Below are 25,438 nucleotides of genomic sequence, written 5' to 3'. Positions count from 1 at the left end.
TTATGTCCTTTTCCATCATGTATTAAGTGCCACTTTTCTCAGGAATAGAGTAGCCAACAAAGGTGTGATGGATACTCTGAGATCATGAAAGCCACTAGAAAGATGCTCCTAAGATTATGACGGATACAGTGAGGTCAGGAGAAGCCCTGGTCAGGAGAAATGTGAGATTTGGAGGAGGGAATAGGGATTATCCAGCAGAAACTGAAGATTTTTTGAAAGGTAAGTTGGTTCAGGCTATGCGGAATCTGCTGTAACTGTGACTTAAAACACTTATATGAGGCTATTCCCCAGCTTCAAAGAGCAAACATAATTCCTAAATTTAAATGTTACTCCACACCCAAACAGGAATCAACTACTCCTATGCCTGACATCTAAGTGTGCACTGAAGCCAAAACTCAGTCCATAGCCTCTTTCCCTTACCCTTACTCTCTTGCTTACCTTGATCCCTACGCTTAACGCTAGATTTAAATGCTCTATTTAGGCCTAGAATTATTGGAAAAACTAAACAAACCCTAAATCACTAAGCTTGTCCGCACTTTAACCACAGACCTGATACGCAAAGCAGAACACCAATCCCTCCCAATAAATCTTTCTTTAAATTCAAACCCAGAAAGGTGAGCCCTAGTCCCCTGATGCATGAGCACCTAACAGCTGATTCCCCTGTTCCTGTGCATTGACTTCCTCACCTTCAACCCCTCTCCTAACTCTTACCTTTAGGTACCATACTGGGTGTGGCCCTTAGTGCAGGCCAAGAACTGTGAGGTTACTCTGCAGTCACATGGCATGCAAAGATGGATGTGAGGGGTCATGGGTCTGATCAGCTTGTGGGCCACAAAGAAGAGATGGATGGGAGTGCTCTGAAGGGCTCAGCTCTGCCTCAGCATCTCCTGCCCCAGCAGGAGCAATGTGACTGTGGCAGGGACTGTGAGGTCACTTCTGTCTCTGCACATGATAGGGCAGCAGCAGGAACGTGTCACGGAAAGGGACTGTGAGGTCATTTCTGTCTGGAGGTGGCAGGTCAGCCTTGACTTCTCCCTGGGAGCTGCACTTTTGGGCTGACATCTGGCAGTGGCCCTGCTAGGCCAGCAGAAGGCACCTGCTTGGCATGCTGACTGGGGGATCCCCTCTGCCTCCAGACCCAGGAGGACCCAGGCAGAAAGAAGGCCCCAACATGGGTTGTCCTGTCCCTTCTGCTTGAGTCCATGACTGGGCAGCAGGAGGCACAAGGCTTGGCTGTGTCTAGCCAAGAAGCTGCAAGGCCAGCAGCAGGCCCCTGGCTTGGAAGATGCTGCTGAGGTGGCTTGTGTCTGATCAGACCTGGGCTTTGTCTTTCAAGGAGTACCTGGTGAGAGTTGGCGAGACATGGGTGAAACAAAGGAGGAGAGCAAGGTTGTGGACAGAGATGGGTGTCTGTAGACTTGAAGGAAATAGGGCAAAGTGTGGGACAGCATAGGAAAGCCTGCAGAGGAGAAGGCAGAGGGTGCTGGTAAAAAGGGAAGGCCCCAACAGCCCTGAGGTTTTTGTCCCCTTGGCTAGAGTTTGTTGGGAGATATGTTATATTAATTCTGATGAGGCTTCATTGATTTCTTTCAACTCTGAGCAGCAGCTCAGAGGTGTCATACCACTGTTCTTCTCATGGCATCCCACTGCCCACTCCATCCCACAGATCCCAGGAAGAGCCTTGAGCCAGACATGGGGATGCAGGATCTCCTCTCCCAGTGGCTGGGGTCAGGCCTTGGCTCTTCTGCTTCACTAAAATCAACCAAGAGTTTTCTCAGCACAGGACTTTGCCAGTCTGCAATCATGGCCTCTAATTATCTACCCTAACATATCCCTGAGGAGGCTTTCTTAGTAACAGCTCTCAGTTGGGCCCATTCATACTCCAAGTCGCTTCAACTTTTCCTCCTGACTTTACTTGCTCAAGCGGTTACATCACTCTCTTCTATAGTACCTGAGCTCCATAGCATCAGTGCCAAAATACTCCATGGACCTCATTAAAATGCAGAAACTCCTGACATCTCTTCCATAGTTTTAGAAAGTCTTCACGGCTTGTGCAGCTAATTGCAGAGCTTGCATGATGTAGTTAAGGAAGAAGATTTCAAAAAGCAACTAATGAAAATATTTTCTGTTTATAAATCCTGAATTTTGCTACATTTCAGTTTTGAGCATCTTTCTTCTTCTGCTATTTTTCTATGGTGTCTTCTTTGGAAACCTTCATCGGGAGGAAAAGTAGAGTCTAGAGGTCTGACACATCTGCTGCCAGCAGTAGTCTTTGTCCCTGTAACTGCAGCCCAGCCCAGCACATGAAACCCTTTCTAAGAGAAGTCAGGAGTTCCTAGGGAAAAAAATGAAATAAAATAAAATAAAATAAAATAAAATAAAATAAAATAAAATAAAATAAAATAAAATAACAAAAAATTGAAATGACCATTGGAACCTGAGAAATTCTGCTAGAATCTTTGCAGACTACTGGAAATCTATGCTCTATTGGGTCTTCTGTGGGAAACTCAGGATGAAAATTAAAAAATATATATCTTCAAGTGGCAGTAGCTGCACCCATGAGCTTGGCCTCATTTGGGGAATTTCACCTTCTAGACACAGAAACCTAAATTGAGTAAAGTGAAAAGACCTGCCCAGTCAATAGAGTAGGGCAAAGTCCTTCTTCCTGTGCTATAGATGCAGAAGGCAAAAAGAATTGCAATGTGCCTGACACTACTCTGGGACGTGTAACCCAGGTCATACATCTTTACCTTAGTGCTGACAAGTCCACCCCTAAGCCACGCTGCCAAGCTCTGCATCTACACCTTGGCTCTCCAGTTGATGACCCAGCTCATGGATGGCAATCAGGGAGTCTCGGTTAGCATGACGCTGCCTCAGGTGCACCACCATGGTAGCCATTGGCACCTGCTGTTCTTCACCCCTCAGCTAACCCACAACAGAAGGATTCTGTGGCAGGCCAAGCAAGGTAGACAACTGTTTCATGTCCTTTGTCTCCAAGGCAGCTCTGCCAAAGCCCCACCGGTGGTGCCCTCTTGGAACTCTGAATTCCCTCTCCTGAAGCAGTCTATGCCGAGGATGCACATAGCCTCTGGGCCAGTCCCAATGGGGTGCTTGTGCCATTCCTTCCCAGTTAGACTCACCTCAGCCTCCAGTACAGTTATGTATTGGGTTCCCCCTGTCACTCCAGAAATACAGGTGGGTTCTACCTCTTTCTAGCTTGATGGCATTAGGGTACTCTGTGCACCGGTGAGTACTGATGTATCAGTAGAGCCTGATACATTTGTGGGTGTGATGTACCAGGCCATTAACTATACCCAGTCCAGTAAACCCGATTGTTCCTTTCTTCCCCGCCTCCCCCTGGCTGGAAGCAGAACCCCTCTAGTCCTGCTTATAGTATTCTTTACGGTGTCTGGTAGACGAACCACTGGAAACACGTCCCACCACAGCACAGTCATCCCACAGTACAGGGGACAGGGCGATGCCAGACAAGGGATGCATTACAGTGCAGGAGTTGTGGCAAAACTCAAGCTGAAATACTCAAGAACAGGACAGTTCAAATGGCTGAAGCAGAACCCATCTGCGTATCCTAGTTTGGGAATCATCCCCTTCCATCAGGGATATGAAAGTAAAAAATGTGAAATGCCCCATCAGGTCAATGTGGAAAAAATATTCAGAGGTTTTGTGCTGGAGTGGCAGAAGGGAAAAAGTATTGCATTGTGCCTCAGACTAATCAAGGAGACCTAATGCAGTTCATCCCTGAGATAAAGCAAACACTCTAAGAATTGTGAGGGATGTTCAGTTGTGGCCTAACATGAAGAAGAAAGTTGATCACTGGTGAAGGAACAGTCTTTTCCTGCCATCACCAATCTGGTTACACAAGCATCAGAAGAACGTCTCTGCAGTATCTCCAAACCAGCTGGACACCGGGTGCTCATGGTGCAGAGGATCTTTTGGGGATGAACTCATTCATGATGTAACCCTGAGGACAATGTGGAGCAAGGATTACATATGTCAGCAATACCTCAACCCACCGCAGTATTTCCTCCCCCTATCTCCCTGTCCTGCCCTTCTTTCCTTCAGGATTAGAGCCAGAAGGGAGCTCTGGAGGTTTCCAGTGCTAAGATCTGCTCTGAGCAGGGAGAACTTTCACATCAGATCAGGCTGCTTCCTCAATGCTTCCTCCTCCTCACTTTTGAAAGCCGTACTCCTAGGGGTGTTAGCTGGAAGGCCAGTTCTCATTCAGTGGTGCTACAAGACAGCAGTGTGGAAGAGAAGTGAGACCAGCACCAAAACGACCATGTCCTGCTGCTGTCAGTGTTTGTGGGTCCAAGAAAGTGGCGACCCTGACTCAAAGGCTGCAGGCAAGGAGTGCCTGCCAGGGCAGAAAAGGGCAGCCCCAAACAACACCAGGGTTTTCCACCACGTTGCATCAGGGATCTTCATCCCACAACCACTGCTGTGCCTGAGAAGAGTGTATGAGAAATGAGATACACAGAAACTGACTACCTGCTGGTTCCTTTATTTAGTTAGTTACAAAGAGCTTAGCAGCACCTCTACATGAAGTCTTTGGCTTAGAAGAAAAGGTAGAAGGACACAGAAGAAGAAAAATATATTAAATTTATAAAATAAAAGTATAAAGAAATATTTAGCATATGGGAATAATATTGAAAAGAATGAACAGTTTTTGAAATATGTGAACAAAGGTGTTTCTGCCTTGTCCAGGTATACTTCAGGGAGTCACATGCAGAAGATCGGTTCCTCGTTGAAATACTGAATATTGCAATAACATCCTCAGTGCCTCCTTGAGCTCCTTATTCCTCATGCTGTAGATGAGGGGGTTCAGTGCTGGAGGTACCATGGAGTACAGAACAGCCACCACCAGATTTAGATGTGGGGAGGAGATGGAGGGGGGCTTCAGGTAGGCAAACATGCCAGTGCTGACCATCAGGGAGACAACAGCCAGGTGAGGGAGGCACGTGGAAAAGGCTTTGTGCCGGCCCTGAGAAGAGGGCATCCTCAGCACTGCCCTGAAGATCTGCACATAGGACAGCACAATGAAAGCAAAACAACCAAATGCTAAAGAAAAACTAAACACAAGTGGCCCAGCTTCCCTGAAGTAGGCATCTGAGCAGGAGAGCTTGAGGATCTGTGAGATTTCACAGAAGAACTGGTCCAAAACATTGCCGTGGCAGAGGGGCAGGGAAAATGTGTTGGCCGTGTGCAGGACAGCATTGAGAAAGCCACTGCCCCAGGCAGCTGCTGCCATCTGGGCACAAGCTCTGCTGCCCACGAGGCTCCCGTAGTGCAGGGGCTTGCAGATGGCAACATAGCGGTCGTAGGCCATGACAGTGAGAAGATAAAATTCTGATACAATCAAGAAGACAAAGAGAAAGACCTGAGCAGCACATCCTTGATAGGAGATGGCCCTGGTGTCCCAGAGGGCATATGGCCATGGCTTTGGGCAGAGTGGTGGAGATGCAGCCCAGGTCCAGGAGGGCGAGGTTGAGGAGGAAGAAGTACATGGGGGTGTGGAGGTGGTGGTGGCAGGCTACGGCACTGAGGATGAGGCCGTTGCCCAGGAGGGCAGCCAGGTAGATGCCCAGGAAGAGCGCGAAGTGCAGGAGCTGCAGCTCGCGCGTGTCTGCGAATGCCAGCAGGAGGAACTCGCTCACAGAGCTGATGTTGGGCATTTGCTGGTTGTGGTCATGGGGTTCTACAAGGAGGGAAAAGGCAGTAAGAAAATACAACACAACTATCTGTTGATATCTGATTCAATATCGGCCTTTTAAGCAGACATTAGGCATGTCCATTTCATGAGCCCTGACGGATGCTGCCTAAAGTAGTCCGTGGGAACAGGGGACTCTTCTGTAGGCAGTGTAGTTAACAGTCCCTACCTATAAAAAAAAAAAAAAAAAAAAGTAAAGAGGAGCATGGGGTATTGTCAGATCAGTTTAACTCTTCATATGAAGAAATTTTTACTCCCAAATCACCTAATGGCAGAGAAGGGCTGTGGCAATTTTTTTTTTCTATGCTGTCGTTCCTGCTGCACTACAAAAAAAGCCTTGTGGATCCTCAGAGTCATAGATACTATTCCTCTAGTGCAGAGTGTACTTCAGAGAGCACAGCCAGTCTGTCCATCCATTCTGGTCTCAGCTGCCCTGTGCTGGTGGGAGAGAAGAGCAGCGATTGTCCCAGGGAGGTGCCTGAGCCCTCCCCCAAACAGCATTTCTGTCAGCAGCTCCCTCTCACTGCCTGCCTATAGCCCTGCTGGGAACTGGTTCTCTGTCCCCACATCTCTTCCCTGTCCATGCTAAGAGACCCCAGACCACAAGCTGTGTGCTCACACTCACTCAGATTCCCCTCCACTGCAAGAATTTGGCACTTAGGGCACTGAATCCAAAAAAGCCTTTCTCCTCAGACTAAGCGAGCCTCAGTCTTCCTCCTGAAATGCCCATTCATAAATGCCATTCTCTAAAGTTTCTCCTAGTCCAAATTACCAAAAGAGTGAGACCGACCCTGACAGATGCTATCAGCCATCAGATGTGCCAGCTGTAGAAGACCCCTCTGGCAACCCCACCTGCATGGCCCTGCTGCCAGAGCCTCATGGTGTCAAGAGCCTGCAGATGTGTCCTGCCACACGCTGCCCTCTGTTGTTGCGCTCCTCAGTGCCTCCAAGCCCTCTCTCCTCTCCTCTCTGTGTGCCAGCTGCGGTCAGAGCCCCCAGCCCTGCTGCGCTGTGCAGAGGAGCTGCTCCTGGCCACAGCTGTCTCTCTGCACCACGGCCCTCTTGCCACGAGCTCTCTCTGTCCCACGAGCCCGGCCCAGCTCAGCAGCACAGCACCAGCCCAAGGCACTGCAATCACCCCTCTGGGGGCTTTGCTGATGAGCCCATGAACCTCAGGCACTCAGAGACAATTGAAGACATCTCTCCAGAAGTCCAAGTCAGAGGCAAGTTTCCTGCAGTGTTCTCCTGAGGGCCAGCACTGACACAGCCTCCCTTGGAGCTCGTTAGAGCAGAACCCTGGAGGCAGTGAGGACAAGGAGACAAAGGCAATGTGAAGGTGACACTGATGTGTAGGAAAACTGGATGTGTGTCACCAAGAACAAGGGCCAGGCCTTGACCCCTGTCCCCTGAGAAGGGAGATCCTTAGCAGCCACACCTTGCTCAGGGCTCATTGTGGGGCAGTAGGAGATGGGGATGTGCATGGCCAAGTGCAGGAGAATGGTACGACCCCTGCCTGCTTCATGGGTGGGGGCGAGGAGGCAATGAGGCCCTGGTGCTTTAACGATCAGCTGTCTCCTCCTAGGCCTCAGTGGCAGAGACAACAGCCATAGCCATGGACACAAAGACCTGAGTCCTGATGGGTCTTACAGCCTTGCCACAGCCATTACTCCTCTCCACAGCAGGCTGTCTGAGGGACTCCCGGACTTCCTAATCTTCCACTGCCAGATGCAGACCCTTCTGTGGGTAGTGTCACATTTGATCTGAGCTGTCTGATAACTCAGATCTTCTTGGTGTTCCTGCTCCTCAGAAGGGAGCTCTGTAGGAAGCTGGCCTGATTCCTGCTGAGCAGGCACCACTGCTCATATGGCATCCCTCGTGGTGCCCAGGCCCTCCTCCTCCTGGGCACTGCTCACTCAGCAGAGTCCCAGTCTGCCTCCATGTATGGGGTTCCTCTTCCTCTGGTTCAGGATTGGGCTCTTCTCCGTGTAAATGTCAGGAGGTTTGTGTAGGCAAAATCCCGCAGTTTCTCAAGGTTCCCCTGCACAGAAGCTCCATTCTGTCAGCTGTTAATGTCTGCAGGCAGACGAATCACCGTGATTGTGCTGTTTCTCACAAGATAACAGTAACAGGAGTTTGCAGGACAGTTTGGATTATACAGCAGGAACTAGTTGAATGGAATTACAGCACAGAATCAGTGAAGGGTGGGGGATAGAAGGCTGCCAGATTCCACTTTTCTGTTCTTCCTTCTCATGCATACTGTTACTTTATCTGGAACTGTGTCCTATATACAAAATACAACACTGTATCATCTAATAAGAAGGAAATTAAGTCTATCCCAGACAACACATGGACAATATCCACCCTATATTCCATACCATCTGCACCATGCTCAGCTCCAGTACTTTCCAATTAATCACCACCACGTTTTCTCAGATGATATACACGCAGATATATCATGTCCTTAGTCTGTGAGTGTCCTGGAGTTGGCTAGGATCCAGATAATTTTCCTCCTAGTAGCTGGTATGAAGCTGTGTTTTGGATTTAGCATGAGTACTCAGTACTAAGGCCAGTCCTCTTTAATATCTTTATCAATGATCTGGATGAGGGGATCGAGTGCACCCTCACTAAATTTGCAGATGACACCAGGGTAGGTGCGTGTGTCAATCTGCTCGAGGGTAGGAAAGCTCTGCAGGAGGATCTGGATAGGCTGCACCGATGGGCTGAGGCCAACTGTATGAAGTTCAACAAGGCCAAGTGCAGGGTCCTGCACCTGGGGCACAATAACCCCAAGCAGAGCTACAGGCTGGGAGAGGAATGGTTGGAGAGCTGCCAGGCAGAGAAGGACCTGGGAGTGATGGTTGATAGTCGGCTGAATATGAGGCAGCAGTGTGCTCAGGTGGCTAAGAAGGCCAACAGCATCCTGGCTTGTATTAGAAACAGTGTGGCCAGCAGGGTTAGGGAAGTGATTGTCCCCCTGTACTCGTCTCTGGTGAGGCCGCACCTCGAGTACTGTGTTCAGTTTTGGGCCCCTCGCAACAAGAATGACATCGAGGTGCTCCAGCAAGTCCAGAGAAAACACAAAGCTGGTGAGGGGTCTGGAGTCCTACAAGTTGCGGCTGAGGGAGCTGGGCTTGTTCAGCCTGGAGAAAAGGAGGCTCAGGGGTGTCCATTTTGCTCTCTACAGGTACCTCAAAGGAGGCTGTAGTGAGGTGGGGGTTGGTCTATTCTCCCACGTGCCTGGTGACAGAACGAGGGGGAACAGGCTAGATTTGCACCAGGGGTGGTTTTGGTTGGATATTAGGAAGAACTTCTTTACTGAGAGGGTTGTGAGGCATTGGAATGGGCTGCCCAGGGAAGTGGTGGAGTCACCATCCCTGGAGATCTTTAAAAGATATTTAGATGTTGAACTTAGTGATATGGTTTAGTGGAGGACTTGTTAGTGTTAGGTCAGAGGTTGGACTCGATGATCTTGAGGTCTCTTCCAACCTAGACAATTCTATGATTCTGTGATTCTGTGGGAAGAAGAGCTTGGCCAGCAGCAACTTATGATTTCATAGAAGGAAGAGGGTTTACGTAGTGTGGATGCTGCAGTAACACTGACTTAAAAAAGTCACATATGTCCCTTTCCTTACTTGAAACAGTAATTTCAATCCCTAAACCTAAATGCTACTACAGTACTCTGAAAGGAATCTTTTTTTTATTATTATTAATTTTTTCTCTTACTAAACCCAATGCCTTCCCTTAACACTAACATTAAAATGCTCTATTTAACCCTAGATTCCTTGGCAGACCTAAAACCACAGACCTTGTCTATGTCTTAACCAAAGACCTGACACCACTAGCAGGATAACACATACTCCCATTAAAACTTTGCTTATTCTCTGACCCAGAAAGAGAAAAACAGGTACCTAGGGGGTGAGAGAAAGTTCAGCTCTGCCTCAGGATCTCCTGCCCCAGCAGGAGCAATGTGACTGTGGCAGGGACTGTGAGGTCACTTCTGTCTCTGCACTTGATATGGCAGCAGCAGGAATGTGTCACGCAAAGGGACTGTGAGGTCACTTTGTGTCTGGAGGTGTCAGGTCAGCCTTGCCTTCTCCCTGGGATCTGCACTTTTGGGCTGACATCTGGCAGTGGCCCTGCTAGGCCAGCACAAGGCACCTGCTTGGCATGCTGACTGGGGGATCCCCTCTGCCTCCAGAGCCAGGAGGACCCAGGCAGAAAGAAGGCCCCAACATGGGTTGTCCTGTCCCTTCTGCTTGAGTCCATGAGTGGGCAGCAGCAGGCACAAGGCTTGGCTGTGTCTCCACCAGAAGCTGCAAGGCCAGCAGCAGGCCCCTGGCTTGGAAGCTGCTGCTGAGGTGACTTGTGTCTGGTTGGCTGAGAGGCCGCAAGGAGCCTGCTGGGTTGGGATGCCTACTTCAGGAGTGGTTTCCACCCTGATGGAGCTTCCTTTGGTAGTAGGAAAGAGCAGGAGAGAAAAAAATGCCACAAAGTGTGCATTGGAATGTTGGCACTGGCCATGAGGAGGAAGAAATGTCCAGGGGAACAACTGGTCTTGCTGCTAGTAAAGAGGCAAAGAAGGCATTAAGTGTCTAAGCCTTTAACTCATCCCTTTTAACCAGGTTTTCCCCCCAGAACCCAATAAAGGATTATGATTCTCCCTAATCCTCCTTCATTTAAAGTCGTAATATTATTTATTTATTTATTTTATTGTCTTTGACAATAATAGATGGATTGAGGTCCAGCTGGGCTTTGGCCCTTCTAATTTTGACCTGCACAGCCCCATAACATTCAGGACACGATTCCAGATGTTAAGAATGTTTTAACAATTTGTATCCATATAGAACAGTCCTGTCTGCCTCTGGGCCCTGCACTGGTAATTTAGTTCTTGAACCACAGATGCAGTGTGTCCCAGTCTCCTCCTCATTCTAGTCAATTTATCAAGTCTTCAGAAAATACTCCTTAAATTTATGAACCTGTTTGCTTTTGTTATTCCGGACTTCTATTTCTAACAGTTACAGCTTTTTTTTTCCTGTCTTCTTCGAGATTAACTTAACACTGCTATAGATGTGTCTGTGAATGGCTGGGGAAGAATGTTTTAATTACTGGTGAAGTGTCAATAAGAAAGCTATTTGTGTTTGTATGAAGTCTTTGATGTCTGGGGGTTTCAGAACAACTGATAACAACTGGTGACTGTTATGGGATACTATGTAGGCCTCTGATATCTGGCCAGGTGGCCAAGAGATTAAGAAGAAGAAAAAAAGAAGCTGAAGGATGGCTAGGAGACAAGACCTGCAGGGGATGCTGTATAAACTTGACACAGTGCCAAGGAAGTACGAAGGGGAAGGACAAGAAAAAAAACTTGGAGAGGAAGACTACGAGCCTTCAGCATGAAAGACCCCTAGAGAACCCAAGAGGGACCACTGGAGACTGATGCGCATGCTCCAGTAGGAGGGACTGGACCCCGGAACATAATTGTAACAACCTATTTTTTTAGAAGTAGTAATGAATATGTATTAGTCTAGGAGCATAAAAATCAGCTACTTGATGTGGCTGGTGTGCGTCCTGGTGAAGCGGAGACTCTGAGTGCACCCAGCGCTGTTTGCTTACCTCTATTCTTTTAATAAATCCTATTTTTTTTATTTAATCCTATTTTGAAAAATGAGCCATTTCTAACATCCCGATGAAGGTCTCTAAAGAAGTCACCCTGGATGAATAGCAATAGGAGAATGAGGCTCAAAACTGAAATGCAGCAAAATTCAGCCTTTGAAAACTGAAAATATTTTTATTGGTTGCTCTTTGAAATCTTCTTCCTTAATTACATCTTGCAAGCTCTTCACAAGGCGTGAAGGCTTGAAGACAACTATCAAAGAGATGTTAGGAGTTTCTTCATTTTAATGAGTTCCATGGTGTATTTAGGTGCTCAGTCTATGAAGCTCAGGTACTGAGAGGTGAATGATGCAACTGCTAGAAAAAATAGTCAGAAGGAAAAGCTGAAGTGACTTGGAGTATTAATGGGCCCCACTGAGGGCTGTTACTAACAAAGCCTCCCCAGGGCCTTGCTAGGGCAGATAATTGGAGGCCATGGTTACAGACAGGCAAAGCACTGTGCTGAGAAAAATCTTGGTTGGTTTTTGTGAAGAAGAGCAAATGCCTGACCCCTAGAACTGTGAGAGGAGATCCTGCACCCCCACATCTGGCTCAAGGCTTTTCCTGTTGTCTGTGGGATGTGGTGGGCCGTGTGATGCCATGAGAAGAACAGTGGTATGACACCTCTGAGCTGCTGCACAGGGTTGCAAGGAATCAATGAGGCCTCATCACAATGAATAAAATATATTTCCTCATAAACTCTAGCCAAGAGGACAGAAATTTCAGGGCTGTTGGGCCTGCCATTTCTACCAGCACCCTCTGCCTTCCCCTCTACAGGCTTTCCTATCATGTGCCATAGTCTGACCTATTTCCGTGAAGTCTGGAGACATCCATCTCTGTTCACCACCTTGCTTTCATCCCTTGCTTTCACCCATGTCTCGTCAGCCCTCACCAGATGTTCCTTGAAACACAAAGCCAGGGTCTGATCAGAGGGTGACCTCTGGCACCACAGCAAAACCCTTTGAGGGACATTTCTTCCTCCTTGTGGCCAATGCTTAACTTCCAAGGTGCACTGTGTGGAAGTTTTTTCTTCTGCTCTTTCCTACTGCCAAAGGAAGCTCCATCATGTTGGAAACCACTCCTGAAGTAGGCATCCCAACCCAGCAGGCTCCTTGCGGCCTCTCAGCCAAGCAGACACAACTCACCTCAGCAGCAGCTTCCAAGTCAGGGGCCTGCTGTTGGCCTTGCAGCTTCTTGGCTAGACACAGCCAAGCCTTGTGCCTGCTGCTGTGCAGCAATGGACTCAAGCAGAAGGGACAGGACAACCCATATGGGGGCCTTCTTTCTGCCTGGGTCCTCCTGGCTCTGGAGGCAGAGGGGATCCCCCAGTCAGCATGCCAAGCAGGTGCCTTGTGCTGGCCTAGCAGGGCCACTGCCAGATGTCAGCCCAAAAGTGCAGCTCCCAGGGAGAAGTCAAGGTGACCTGCCACCTCCAGACACAAGTGACCTCACAGTCCCTTTCTGTGACACGTTCCTGTTGCTGCCCTATCAATGCAGAGGCAGAAATGACCTCACAGTCACTGCCACAGTCACATTGCTCCTGCTGGGGCAGGAGATGCTGAGGCAGAGCTGAGCTCCTCAGAGCATTCCCACCCATCTCCTCCTTGTGACCCACAAGCTGATCAGATCCATGGCCACTCACATTTATTCGGAGTTAGGGTTTGGATTAGGTCTCTTAAGCAGTTTTCTAGTGTTAAATAGACTATTTTAATGCTACAATTAAGGGCAGAGATCAGAGTGATTAAGAGAGTAAGAGCTAGGGGAAGCGGCTATGGGCTGAGTTTTGTCTTCTAGGGATACGTTGAGGTCACTCATTAGAGTAGTGGATTCCTGTCAGGGTGCTGAGTAGCATTTAGGTTTAAGAAAGAAGTTTACAGGTTAAAGCTGGGGAATAGCCTTGTATGACTATTTTAAGTCAGAGTTACAGCTGCATCAGCATAACCTGGACCCTCTTACCTCTACAAAATCCTTAATTTTAGCTGGCCAAGCCCCTATTCTCTCCTCTCAGTGTTACATTTCTCCTGGCCAGGCTTCTCCTGATTTCCCCATATCAGTTATCTTTTTAGGGGCATGCTTATGATGCCTTTCATGATCTTAGACTATCTGTCAGTGCTCTGTTGGCTACTCTATTCCTGAGAAAAGTGGCACTTAAGACACGATGGAAAAGGACACAAATGTCCATCAGAGCACCCTGCACAATGTGCCCAGCAGCTCTGCAGTGCCACAAAAGCGTGGTTCCTGCCTACAAGTTTCCTTTCCAGAATGGCTCCTATGGCTCCAGGGTAACTTTTCCCAGACACTCACTTCCCCAGGCCACACCACTCTTGCCCTCAGGCCCCATGTGTCTCTCCAAGCCTCCCCTCTTCCCCTGCAGTAGTGGCACCTCAGCGCAGCAGGTTGGTGCATCTCCAGGCTCAGGGGTGTTTCCTGAGGGCCTGCCCCGTGTGGGGAGTGGTGGGGAGGAAGAGAGCAAGGTCATCTCCTGGGGCATGGCTGAGCACAGCCCAGCCATCCTGAAACATGGGCAGGCCCCTGCTCCCAGGCTGAGGCACACATGCAAGGTGGACACTTCTCCATCATTCTAGCTTCACGCAGGGCCCTTCAGCCCTGTCCCCCATTCGGTACTCACCACTTCCTTCTCGTCAACCCAGACATAGATTGCTTTCCATTTGGGGACTCAGGCAGGACTTTAAGGATCTGCTAAAGCCCTGAGTGTCCTTGTTTCTCACAGCCTTCTCACAAGTCTTTCTCCTGGCCCTCCCCACTGCCCAGCACTGCCTCTCAGGTGGCACTCAGTGACCCTTCAGAAGGGCCTTTGGGCTTCCTCAATTGTCCTACTGCTTATTACCACTTTCCTGGCTCCTTGCAGAGCTTCTCATCCATTGTGGGGACAAAGACTGGCTGGGACGCCATTTCTCTCTGCAGATCAGACCCTGTGGTGCTGTGTTTTTGATATGTGACCAGAGCAGTGTTGGTCACCCATGGCTGTAGTCGCTGTTCCTGAGCAGTGCTGGCACAGCATCAAGGCCTTCTCTGCTTCTCACTCTACCCTGGGAGTTAGTTAGCTGCAGGTGGGCAAGAGGCTGGGAGGGGAACCTGCTGTGACAGCTGACCCAGTCTGAGCAGTCTGAGCTGCCCATGCACTCCTCAGATTCACCTTGTTTGTTACCTGAAACGACCTTGCACAGTCATTTTATGAGGTTCTAATCACTACCCACTGAGCACCCTGTCCCTAGAGATCCCTTGACATCTCCTGGAAGCTCCAAATTCCTCTCCAGGCTGGCTTTGGCCGTCAGCCCCACTACAGCGGGTGCAGTCTAATATAGATGAGTCCAAGACCAGTTCTCATCTGCTTGGGCAAGTGCCGCCATAAAAGGAACTCTTAGTCCTGCCCTTGTTTCCCCACAAACCACCCTGGGACTTTCAGCCTCTGTCCCTCACTCCATGACAAACCCCAGAAAACAGAAGAGCAGGGAGCAACCTCTTGGGTGTATTCCTGGCAGCAGCTTTGGAGAGGTGTCCAGGGTTCTGGGTTTGCCCTGAGCAAGACCCTCTTGTTACTGTGGTGCTAGCAGGGAGGCCAGCTGTTACCCAGGGTTGCACACTGCCTGCTGCTGCCTGCAGCCACAGGGATGCCACTGCAGAGACAACAGGACTGTCACGAAGGTACACAAGATATCAGGGCTTACCCAGAAAGAAAAGAAGCACAATGTGGAAGCCAAAAGAGAGCAGCAGGGAAAAGGCCACGTCCTGCTGCTGGCCATGGCTCCAGGGAAGCAGCAGCCCCGATCCGAAGGCAGAAGAGAGGCAGAGCCCAGCGGGCAGTGAGGGGCAGCCCCAAAGGGCCACCAGGGCTGCTCCTGCATGTGTCAGCTGGGCTCTTGGCCCTGAGCCCCTCCTGTGTGCTGGAGCTGCTCCCCCAACTCCATAGCAGATGCAAAGAGGGAGCAGCTGACACCACCAACATTCATAGTTTCTTTATTCTTTTTATCCAAACAGAGAGCCTGGTACTGTAGGTATATTAGATGATTGGGTGACAGATAATAACTTAATTAATAGGTAGGATTACACAAGTAGAATTCAGTCAAAATTACAAGTTTAAGAAATAATTAAAAAAATAGAAGAATTACAAGCTATTGTATGAAGAGTTTTTTTCAGATAACCTCTCTTTCCTGTTATTTTTATAGACACATTATTGATGCCAAAGAAGCATGTGTCCAAAGAGTTTCCTCAAGGCTTCCTTGAGCTCCTGGTTCCTTATGCTGTAAATGAGAGGGTTCAAGGCTGGAGGCACCACCGAGTACAGAACTGTCACCATCAGGTCCTGGGATGTGGAGGAGATGGAGGGAGGCTTCAGGTAGGCAAACAGGACACTGCTGACAAACAGGGAGACCACGGCCAGGTGAGGGAGGCACATGGAAAAGGCTTTATGACGACCCTGATGAAAGGGCATTCTCAGCACTGTCCTCAAGATTTGCACATAAGAAAATGAAATGAAAACAAAACATGTAAAGGCTAAACAGAGAGTAACTACAAGAAGCACAATCTCCCTCAGCCAGGACTCTGAGCAGGAGAGCTTGAGGATCTGGGGGATTTCACAGAAGAACTGGTCCACAACATTGCCTTGGCAGAGGGGAAGGGAAAATGTAGTGGCCGTGTGCAGGACAGCATTGAGAAAGCCACTGCCCCAGGCAGCTGCTGCCATCTGGGCACAAGCTCTGCTGCCCAGCAGGCTCCCATAGTGCAGGGGCTTGCAGATGGCAACGTAGCGGTCGTACGACATGACTGTGAGAACGTAATATTCTGCTCCAAACAATAAGACAAAAAAGAAGACCTGTGCAGCACACCCTTGATAGGGGATGGCCCTGTTGTTCCAGAGGGCATTGGCCATGGCTTTGGGTAGAGTGGTGGAGATGCAGCCCAGGTCGAGGAGGGCAAGGTTGAGGAGGAAGAAGTACATGGGGGTGTGGAGGCGGTGGTCACAGGCTACGGCACTGAGGATGAGGCCATTGCCCAGGAGGGCAGCCAGGTAGATGCCCAGGAAGAGCACGAAGTGCAGGAGCTGCAGCTCGCGTGTGTCTGCGAATGGCAACAGGAGGAACTCAGTGATGGTGCTTCTGTTGGACATCTGTTTTTTTGGGATGTGTTCCTGCACATAGAAGAGGAAGAACAGTAATAACATACAACAGATTTATCAGAGAAAAATTAATCCCATTTCTCATCTAATATCACCAGAAAAGTTGTCCACTTCCAGTAAGACATTTGGCAAGTCCCTTTCATGAGTTCTTCCTGATGCTGCCTGAGGGTATCCCTGGGAGCAGGGGACTCCTTTGTGGGCAATGGAAGAGTCAGTTATGCCCAATAGCCAGAGGAAAGGCAGAACATGGGGTACTCTCAGACTCACTTCACTGCTGATATCAAAGAACCTTGCCCCAGTGTTGCTCCCGGGTTATCCAACATCAGAGCATATATACATATACAGATTTCTTTAATTTTGATTGTATAGGGTCAGATTTTTTGTTGTTGTTAACCTATCACACCTGCTGAATTTTTCTGAAACAGAAACCCTGAGCATTTCTCCTGCACTTGATGGGAAACTTTGCGCATCCTAAGAGTAAAAGAGGCAGTCCCTATAGCGCGAAGTGTCCTTTAGTGAGGACAGACAATCTGTCCATCAGTGCTGGTTTCAGCTGCCCTGTGAGAGCTGCAGGAAAGTTCTACTCAGAGGTTGACCTGAGAAGAACCTGAACACTGCTGAGAGCAGAGACATCCAGGCTCAAAGTGCCCATCTCCAGACGCCTCACCTTCTCCCCGTACTCCCCTTCCCCCAAGCACACTGAGGACTCACCCCATGGGCATGTGAAACCCCCATCCCCAGCCAGCCTGGGAACAAGACCAGCAGCAGCACGGCCAGCTGGAGAAGCCAGGAGGAATGCCAGCGTGCTGCTGCCAGGGGAGGCAAGGCCAGGGAGGGACAGACGGACACTCAGCAGACCCTCCTGTGCTGCAGCTCTGCCTGCAGAGGAGGCAGCTCCTGCTGGGGACAGCAGGGGCTTGAGGGCAGAGGCTGTGCTGGTGAGAGAAGAGAGCAAGGGGTGTCCCAGGGAAGGCGCCTGCACTGTAGAGGGTGGCAGGGAGGTGCCTGAGCCCTCCCTCGCACAGCATTTCTGGCAGCAGCTCCCTCTCACTGCCTGCCCATGTCCCTGCTGCATACCCATATCCCTACCAGGAGCCAGATTAGTGTCAGCTCAGTTATATCCTGAGGAGACCACAAACATGATGTTGGTGTAATCTTTAAGCTGAACTGGCTGAAGGCACTTTATGAAGTTCACTGCTTCCATGTAGATCTCTCAGTGCAATGCTCTAGGAATCTCAGTCTCCTACACAATGCTGACAACAAATTAACATGAAACCTATATTGTCTCTACTGCTGTAAGCTCAAAACACAGACTAAAAAAAAATCTTACCCTTCAGGTAACCCCTGTTTTAGCCTTCCTCTTTAAATATCGAACCATAAATGCCATTCTCTAAAGCATCTTCTACTCATTTCTGGAGAAACAGAGAGACCTACCCTGCCAGATGCTATCAGCCATCAGATGCGCTAGCTGAAGAAGACCCCTCTGGCAACCCCACCTGCATGGCCCTGCTGCCAGAGCCTCACGGTGTCAAAAGCCTGCAGATATGTCCTGCCACACGCTGCCCTCTGTTGTTGCGCTCCTCAGTGCCTCCAAGCCCTCTCTCCTTCTCTCCTCTGTGTGTGCCAGCTGCGGTCAGAGCCCCCAGCCCTGCTGCGCTGTGCAGAGGAGCTGCTCCTGGGCACAGCTGTCTCTCTGCACCACGGCCCTCTTGCCACGAGCTCTCTCTGTCCTACAAGCCCGGCCCAGCTCAGCAGCACAGCACCAGCCCAAGGCACTGCAATCACCCCTCTGGGGGCTTTGCTGATGAGCCCACGAACCTCAGGCACTCAGAGACAATTGAAGACATCTCTCCAGAAGTCCAAGTCAGAGGCAAGTTTCCTGCAGTGTCCCCCTGAGGGCCAGCACTGACACAGCCTCCCTTGGAGCTCGTTAGAGCAGAACCCTGGAGGCAGTGAGGACAAGGAGACAAAGGCAATGTGAAGGTGACACTGAAGTGTACATAAAGTGGATTTGTTTCACTAAGTACCAGGGTACAGACAATAATGAATGATTTAAAATTTGAAAATGCAGAAAAGGAAGATAAAATAGTAATTAACGTTAACAATAACAATGGCAATAGCAATAACAGTAACAATAATAATATGTACAAGGCAAGTGATGCACCATGCAATTGCTGAGAAGCCCCTCACCGATGTTCAACCTATCCCTGAGCTTTGGTCCCACTGACCCTGGCCAGCCGGCATCGGGATCTCTTGTGCATGTCCCTTGACCTTAATTTCTTTTCGTGCAAAATCAGCTCTCAGAGGAAGTTGGAGTATTTTCTTCCCTTTCTCTAATACTCCCTCTGCTGTGTCACCCCACCCAGTAATGCCATCGATGTAGTGCAGGTGCTCAGGAGCTTCCTCCTCTTCCAGGGCAGTCTGAATCATGCTGCTGGCATGGCAGCACTCAGCATTGCGGGACTTCATTCAGGCCACGATAGGCCTCTGTTAGTGCACTCGGTTGGTGCTATACTGACACAGGTGCACGGCTGTGGTAGGGATTGTCACCAGCTGTCCTTCAGCCCTCATCAACCCCACAACAGAAGGGTCCTGTGAGAGACCAAGGCAAGGCAGACAACAGTATAATGTCCTCTGTCTCCAAGGCAGCTATGCCTAAAGCCCACCGATACCCTTTTGGGTCCCTGAAATATCTATCCTCTCCTGAAGCAGTCTCTTCCAAGGATGCACAGAGTCTCTGGGCCAGTGCCAATGGGGTGCTTTTGCCATTCTTTCCAACTTAGACACACTTCAGCCTCCAGTACAGTTCAGAGTTGGGATCCCCCTGTCACTGCAGACATACAAATGGGTTTGACCCTCTGTAGCTTGATGGCATTAGGGTACACTGTGCAGTGGTGCCCACTAGCTCCTGATGCTTCTGTGGGTCTGATGTGCAAGGACATCAAATCCCCACAGTCCAATAAGCCCGACTGTCCCCTTCCTCCCCCTGGCTGGAGGCACAGCCCCTCTAGTCCTGCTCATAGTATTCAGTACTGTGTCTGGAGGACAGCCCGCTGGAAATTGGAGCAGCAGTTCTCTAAGAACCCCTTTTAGTGATTGCTTTTCCTTGCCACTCACATACCCATGCCTCAAGGCTGGAGGTAGATTTTCCATCCCACTTTCTCATGTCCTCTCCATGGTCACACTGGTAAAACCACAGGGTGGCACATAGTGTGTATCCACTGTATCTCCTTTCATGCCCTCTAATTCCAGGGAGGGGCGCCGTTTCTCCCAACACCAGAGCAGCATAGGGATAGGGATCGTGTGATTACTGATGCTCTTATGACTTCTTCCTCTTCGTCCTCCTACTCACATTATGGCCCAGCTTTTCTGAAGCCTGCCTCGTCTTCTGACTAACTGACTTTCACATCCATTAGTTTTTCTTGCATAGAGGAGCAAGTGATACAGACAGAGCTTGGTTTTCTGGCTCAGACACAGGGCCCAGAAAAAGAGCTGGAGTTGCTGCAGGGCATTTTGCAGATGCTGTAGTAGCTGCAGGGTCTGTCAGAGGGGTTGGAGTGACTGCAGGGCTTTTCACAGAGGCTGGAGTGGCATTGATTGTTTTTGAAGGGGTTTTGCCCCGTTTTGTCTTTGAAGGGGTTTGACGTGCTGGGCACAGATGCAGTTACGGGGATAAAGACCACTGCTGGCAGTGGCATTGTGTTTCAAAGGCCGGGCTACATCCATCTGGAAACACCTGTGAGCTTGAAGATGATAGAATCTCCTGTGGTGAGGTGCCACTACTGCAGGGGGAGAGGGGAAGGAGTGTAAGACATGTGGGACCTCCAGACAGAGTGGTGAGTGCAGAGCAGTAAGTGTGTTCTGGGCATTAAGAAGGCCTGAAAGAGCATAGCATGGCCTTGCTGAAGGTGAGGACCTTGAGGTTTGATGTGAGGGTAGCAGGGGAAAGAGGATGTGGAGTTCAGTTCTGGGATAGAGGGACAGAGGAATTCTGTCTTCTGGCAAAGACAGAAGCAGGTTTGGGTCCAGGACATCCTAGGTGACTGAGGATTATTAACAGGACTTAAAAGAAGCTAGAAGAGTTTGCAGGGATCTCCCAGGCTTTGGCAAAAACCCAGGCAACCACAGCTTTGAGTTAGAAAGAACAGGCAGGGATGTCATAGAAACATTGAGTGGCTGGGGTTGGAAGTGACCTTAAAAATCCTCTAGTTCTGACTCCCTGCCATGGGCAGGGATGCCACCCACTAGATCAGGTTGCCCTGAGCCTCTTCTAACCTGGTCTCGAACACCTCCAGGGATGGGTATAGTGGGTTTACGTGGCAACGTTACCTGGGGGGCTGCAGGGGTGGCTTCTGTGAGAAGAATCCAGATGCCCCATGTGAGATAAGGGCTGGTTTCAGCCAGCTCCAAGGGGACCTGCTCCTGAGAGCCAAGCCAATAAACGATGTTGTTTGAGCCTTTGTGAGGGCAGATTTAAGAAAGGGGAAAACAAACAAACAAACAAAAAATGCTGCTCAACAGCAGCTAGGAGAGCGAGGAGTAAGAAACAGCCTTTCAGACACCAAGGTCAGTGCAGCAGGAGGGCAGGAGGTGCTCCAGGCACGCAGCAGCAGTTCTGCTGTGGCCTGTGGAGAGGCCTCTCGTGGAGCAGGTGGATGTGGCCTGGAGGAGGCTGCGGCCCATGGAGAACCCCCGCAGGAGCAAGCCCTGGACCCAAGCTGCAGCCCGTGGAAAGGAGCCCACATGGAGCAGGCGGTCTGAGGGGAGCTGCCGCCTGTGGGGTACCCGTGCTGGAGCAGTTTGCTTCTGGGGGATGGACCCTGTGGTACGGAGACATGTGGGAGCAGTTCCTGAAGAGCTGCTGCCTGTGGGCAGCCCCCGTGGGCTCAGTTTGGGAAGGACGGCATCCTGTTGGAGGGACCCCACATGGAGCAGAGGCAGAGAGTGATTGTGAAGGAACATCGGAGACGAAGTGCTACAGACTGACTGCAACCACTATTGGCCATTCCCCTGCAATGCTCAAGGGAAGGAGGTGGAAGAAGGTGGATAGGGGGAAGTTGTTTTTATTTTGTTTTCTTTGATTCTCAATCCTATAGCTTGCTAGTAATAGGCAGTAAAATTAACTAATTTCCCTACGCTGAGTCTGTTTTTCCCTTGATGATAACTGTAAACTAATCTCCGGGTGCTTACCTCAACCCTTGAGCCCTTTTATTCATATTTTCTTCCTGTTTACCATTGAGGAGGGGGACTGGGGAGTCAGATAGCAGTTGTAGTGGAGCTCAGCTGCTCACCTGAGCAAAACAACCAAATGAAGCAGAAGAAGAAGGGCAATGTCATGACTGTGAAACAAATCAAGGCATCAGTTTCCTCAAGACATCCTTGAGCTCCTGGTTCCTCATGCTGTAGATGAGGGGGTTCACTGCTGGAGGCACCACCGAGTAGAGAAATGAAATCACCAGGTCAAGGGATGGGGAAGAGATTGAGGGGGGTTTCAGGTGGGCAAACATGATGGTGCTGACAAACAGGGAGACCACGGCCAGGTGAGGGAGGCAGGTGGAAAAGGCTTTGTGCCTGCCCTGCTCAGAGGGAATCCTCAGCACTGCCCTGAAGATCTGAACATAGGACACCACAATGAAAACAAAACATCCAGTGGTTAAAGAGGCACTAAACATGAAAAGCTGACCTTCCCTGAAGTGGACAGCTGAGCAGGAGAGCTTCAGGATCTGGGGGACTTCACAGAAGAACTGGTCCACAGCATTGCCTTGGCAGAGGGGCACTGAAAATGTACTGGCCGTGTGCAGGACAGCATGGAGAAAGCCACTGCCCCAGGCAGCTGCTGCCATCTGGGCACAAGCTCTGCTGCCCACGAGGCTCCCGTAGTGCAGGGGCTTGCAGATGGCAACGTAGCGGTCATAGGCCATGACGGTGAGAAGGGAATACTCTGCTCCAACCAAGAAGAATATGAAGAAGACCTGTGCCGCACATCCTTGATAGGAGATGGCCCTGGTGTCCCAGAGGGTATTGGCCATGGCTTTGGGCAGAGTGGTAGAGATGCAGCCCATGTCGAGGAGGGCGAGGTTGAGGAGGAAGAAGTACATGGGGGTGTGGAGGCGGTGGTGGCAGGCTACGGCGCTGAGGATGAGGCCGTTGCCCAGGAGGGCAGCCAGGTAGATGCCCAGGAAGAGCGCGAAGTGCAGGAGCTGCAGCTCACGTGTGTCTGCGAATGCCAGCAGGAGGAACTCAGTGATGGTGCTTCTGTTGGACATCTGCTTTTTTCAGGATGTGATCCTGAAAAAAGAGGAGGATGAGAGTAATAAAGTACAAGAAATGTATCAGAGGGAAACGAATGCTCTTTCTCATTTAAAATCATCACCTATATTGTGACATTTAGCAGATCCCTTTCATGCATCATGATTCATTCTGCCTGACGGTGTCTGTTGGAACAGGGGGCTCTACTGTGGGCAGTTCAGGAGTCAGCCCTGTCCTACAGCAAGAGGTGAAGAGGAACATGGGGAAATGTTGGTTTCACTTCCTTCTTGATCACAAAATGCTTTGCCCCAGTATCGCTCCCAGTTCACCAAACTGCAGAGCAGAGCTGTGGAGCCTTATTTATTGATTGATTGATAGATTGATTGATTTATTTGATTTTTTTGTTTCCTCTGTCCCACCACTCCTGAGGAGTGTTTCCAAGTCACAAACCCTGGCTATTTGTGCTGAACTCAAAGGGAATCCTTGTAGATCATTATCAGAGAAAAAGGGACTGTCACTTTAGTGCACGGTGTTCTCCTTCAGGCCAGTCTGTCCACCAAGTGTGGTTTCAGCTGCACTGTGAGAGCTGCAGGAAAATTCTATTCACATGTTTGACTGAAAAGAACAAAGACCCTGCTGAGAGCAGAGGAATCCAGGCTCAAAGTGCCCATCTGCACACCCCTCACCCTGTCCCTCCACCCAAGCACACCAAGGGCTCACGCCATGGGCATGTGAAACCCCCATCCCCAGCCAGCCTGGGAACAAGACCAGCAGCAGCACGGCCAGCTGGAGAAGCCAGGAGGAATGCCAGCGTGCTGCTGCCAGGGGAGGCAAGGCCAGGGAGGGACAGACGGACACTCAGCAGACCCTCCTGTGCTGCAGCTCTGCCTGCAGATGAGGCAGCTCCTGCTGGGGACACCGGGGGCTTGAGGGCAGAGGCTGTGCTGGTGGGAGAGGAGAGCAGGGGGTGTCCCAGGGAAGGCGCCTGCCCTGCAGGGGATGGCAGGGAGGTGCCTGAGCCCTCCCTTGCACAGCATTTCTGGCAGCAGCTCCCTCTCACCGCCTGCCCTGCTCATATCTCTACTGCCTTCCTATGTCCCTGCTGGAAGCAGGATCTCTTTCCCCACATATCTTCCATGTCCTTGCTCACAGACCCCATCCCACAAGCTGTGTGCTTCCTGAGTACAGGACATCACAGGGGTTGCAGCTTGTGAAGACCTGATAAGCCCTGAGGGAGACAAAAAATGTTATTGTTTCAGTCCTTAGGCTGAGGCGCCTGAAGGGATTTGATCACATTAATTGCTGCCATGTTGATCTCTCCCTGCAATACTCTTGGAGTCTCAGTCTCCTGTACAATCCAGACAATTCATTGTCATGAAACCTGCCTCCCCTCCACACCAAGAATCTGAAAGCACAGAATCCAAGCAAGTCTTCCATTTCAGATAAACCAAGCCTCGGTCTTCCTATTAAAATGCCCCCTCAAAAATACCATTCTCTAAAACATCTTCTATGCCACATTACAGGTAGAATAAGACCCACCCTGGCAGATGCTATCAGCCATCGGATGTGCCAGCTGTAGAAGACCCCTCTGGCAACCCCACCTGCAGTGCCCTGCTGCCAGAGCCTCACAGTGTCAAGAGCCTGCAGATGTGTCCTGCCACACGCTGCCCTCTGTTGTTGCGCTCCTCAGTGCCTCCAAGCCCTCTCTCCTTCTCTCCTCTCTGCGTGCCAGCTGCGGTCAGAGCCCCCAGCCCTGCTGCGCTGTGCAGAGGAGCTGCTCCTGGCCACAGCTGTCTCTCTGCACCACGGCCCTCTTGCCACGAGCTCTCTCTGTCCCACGAGCCCGGCCCAGCTCAGCAGCACAGCACCAGCCCAAGGCACTGCAATCACCCCTCTGGGGGCTTTGCTGATGAGCCTATGAACCTCAGGCACTCAGAGACAATTGAAGACATCTCTCCAGAAGTCCAAGTCAGAGGCAAGTTTCCTGCAGTGTCCCCCTGAGGGCCAGCACTGACACAGCCTCCCTTGGAGCTCGTTAGAGCAGAACCCTGGAGGCAGTGAGGACAAGGAGACAAAGGCAGTGTGAAGATGACACTGATGTGTAGGAAAACTGGATGTGTGTCACCAAGCACAAGGGCCAGGCCTTGACCCCAAGTGTTTCGGAAGGGAGATCCTTTCCTTGACAGGTTGCTCAGGGCTCTTTGTGGGGCAGTAGGAGATGGGGATGTGCATTGCCAAGTGCAGGAGAATGCTATAACCCCTGAGTGCTTCATGGGTGGGGGTGAGGAGGCTGTGAAGCCCTGGTTCCTCAATGATAAGCTGTCTTCTCCTCATAGGCCTCAGTGGCAGAGAAAACAGCCATAGGCATGGACACAAAGACCTGGTCCTGTTGGGACTTCCAGCTTTGTCACAGCCCTATTTCCTGTCTATACATGGCTTTCTAGGGACTCCGAGACCTCCACATCTTTCCTTTTTGGCTGCAGACCCTTATCTCTGTGGTGTCACAGCAGATCTGAGCTGAGCGTGATAACTCAGATCTTGGTGGCCATGCTCCTCATAAGGCAGCTCTGTAGGAAGCTGGCCTGGTTCCTTGTGAGCAGGCACCACTGCTCTCTGGCATCCCTCGTGGTGCCCAGGGCCTCCTCCTCCTGGGCACTGCTCACTCAACAGGGTCCCAG

General features: G+C 50.3%; 3 protein-coding genes across 3 annotated transcripts; all 3 read right to left on the bottom strand.

Moving 5' to 3' along the window:
• Positions 1–4,729: 4,729 nt before the first annotated feature.
• Positions 4,730–5,344, bottom strand: LOC116501304 (olfactory receptor 14J1-like). The gene has a single exon (XM_032206823.1). The coding sequence runs from the start codon at positions 5,342–5,344 to the stop codon at positions 4,730–4,732; it is 615 nt and encodes a 204-aa protein (XP_032062714.1).
• A 10,222-nt stretch (positions 5,345–15,566) lies between these two features.
• On the bottom strand, positions 15,567–16,502 carry LOC116501303 (olfactory receptor 14A16-like). The gene has a single exon (XM_032206822.1). The coding sequence runs from the start codon at positions 16,500–16,502 to the stop codon at positions 15,567–15,569; it is 936 nt and encodes a 311-aa protein (XP_032062713.1).
• A 2,499-nt stretch (positions 16,503–19,001) lies between these two features.
• LOC116501302 (olfactory receptor 14C36-like) lies at positions 19,002–22,396 on the bottom strand (the record flags this gene model as incomplete). The annotated part of the gene is made up of 2 exons (XM_032206821.1): positions 19,002–19,103; positions 21,932–22,396. Coding segments are annotated over 2 exons (567 nt in total), but the record flags the coding sequence as incomplete, so codon positions are not given.
• Between the last annotated feature and the right edge of the window lie 3,042 nt (positions 22,397–25,438).

This window comes from Aythya fuligula, chromosome W (genome assembly GCF_009819795.1).
Source record: "Aythya fuligula isolate bAytFul2 chromosome W, bAytFul2.pri, whole genome shotgun sequence".
NCBI classification, from domain to species: Eukaryota; Metazoa; Chordata; class Aves; order Anseriformes; family Anatidae; genus Aythya; species Aythya fuligula.
This window is presented reverse-complemented; position numbering and strand designations above follow the sequence as displayed.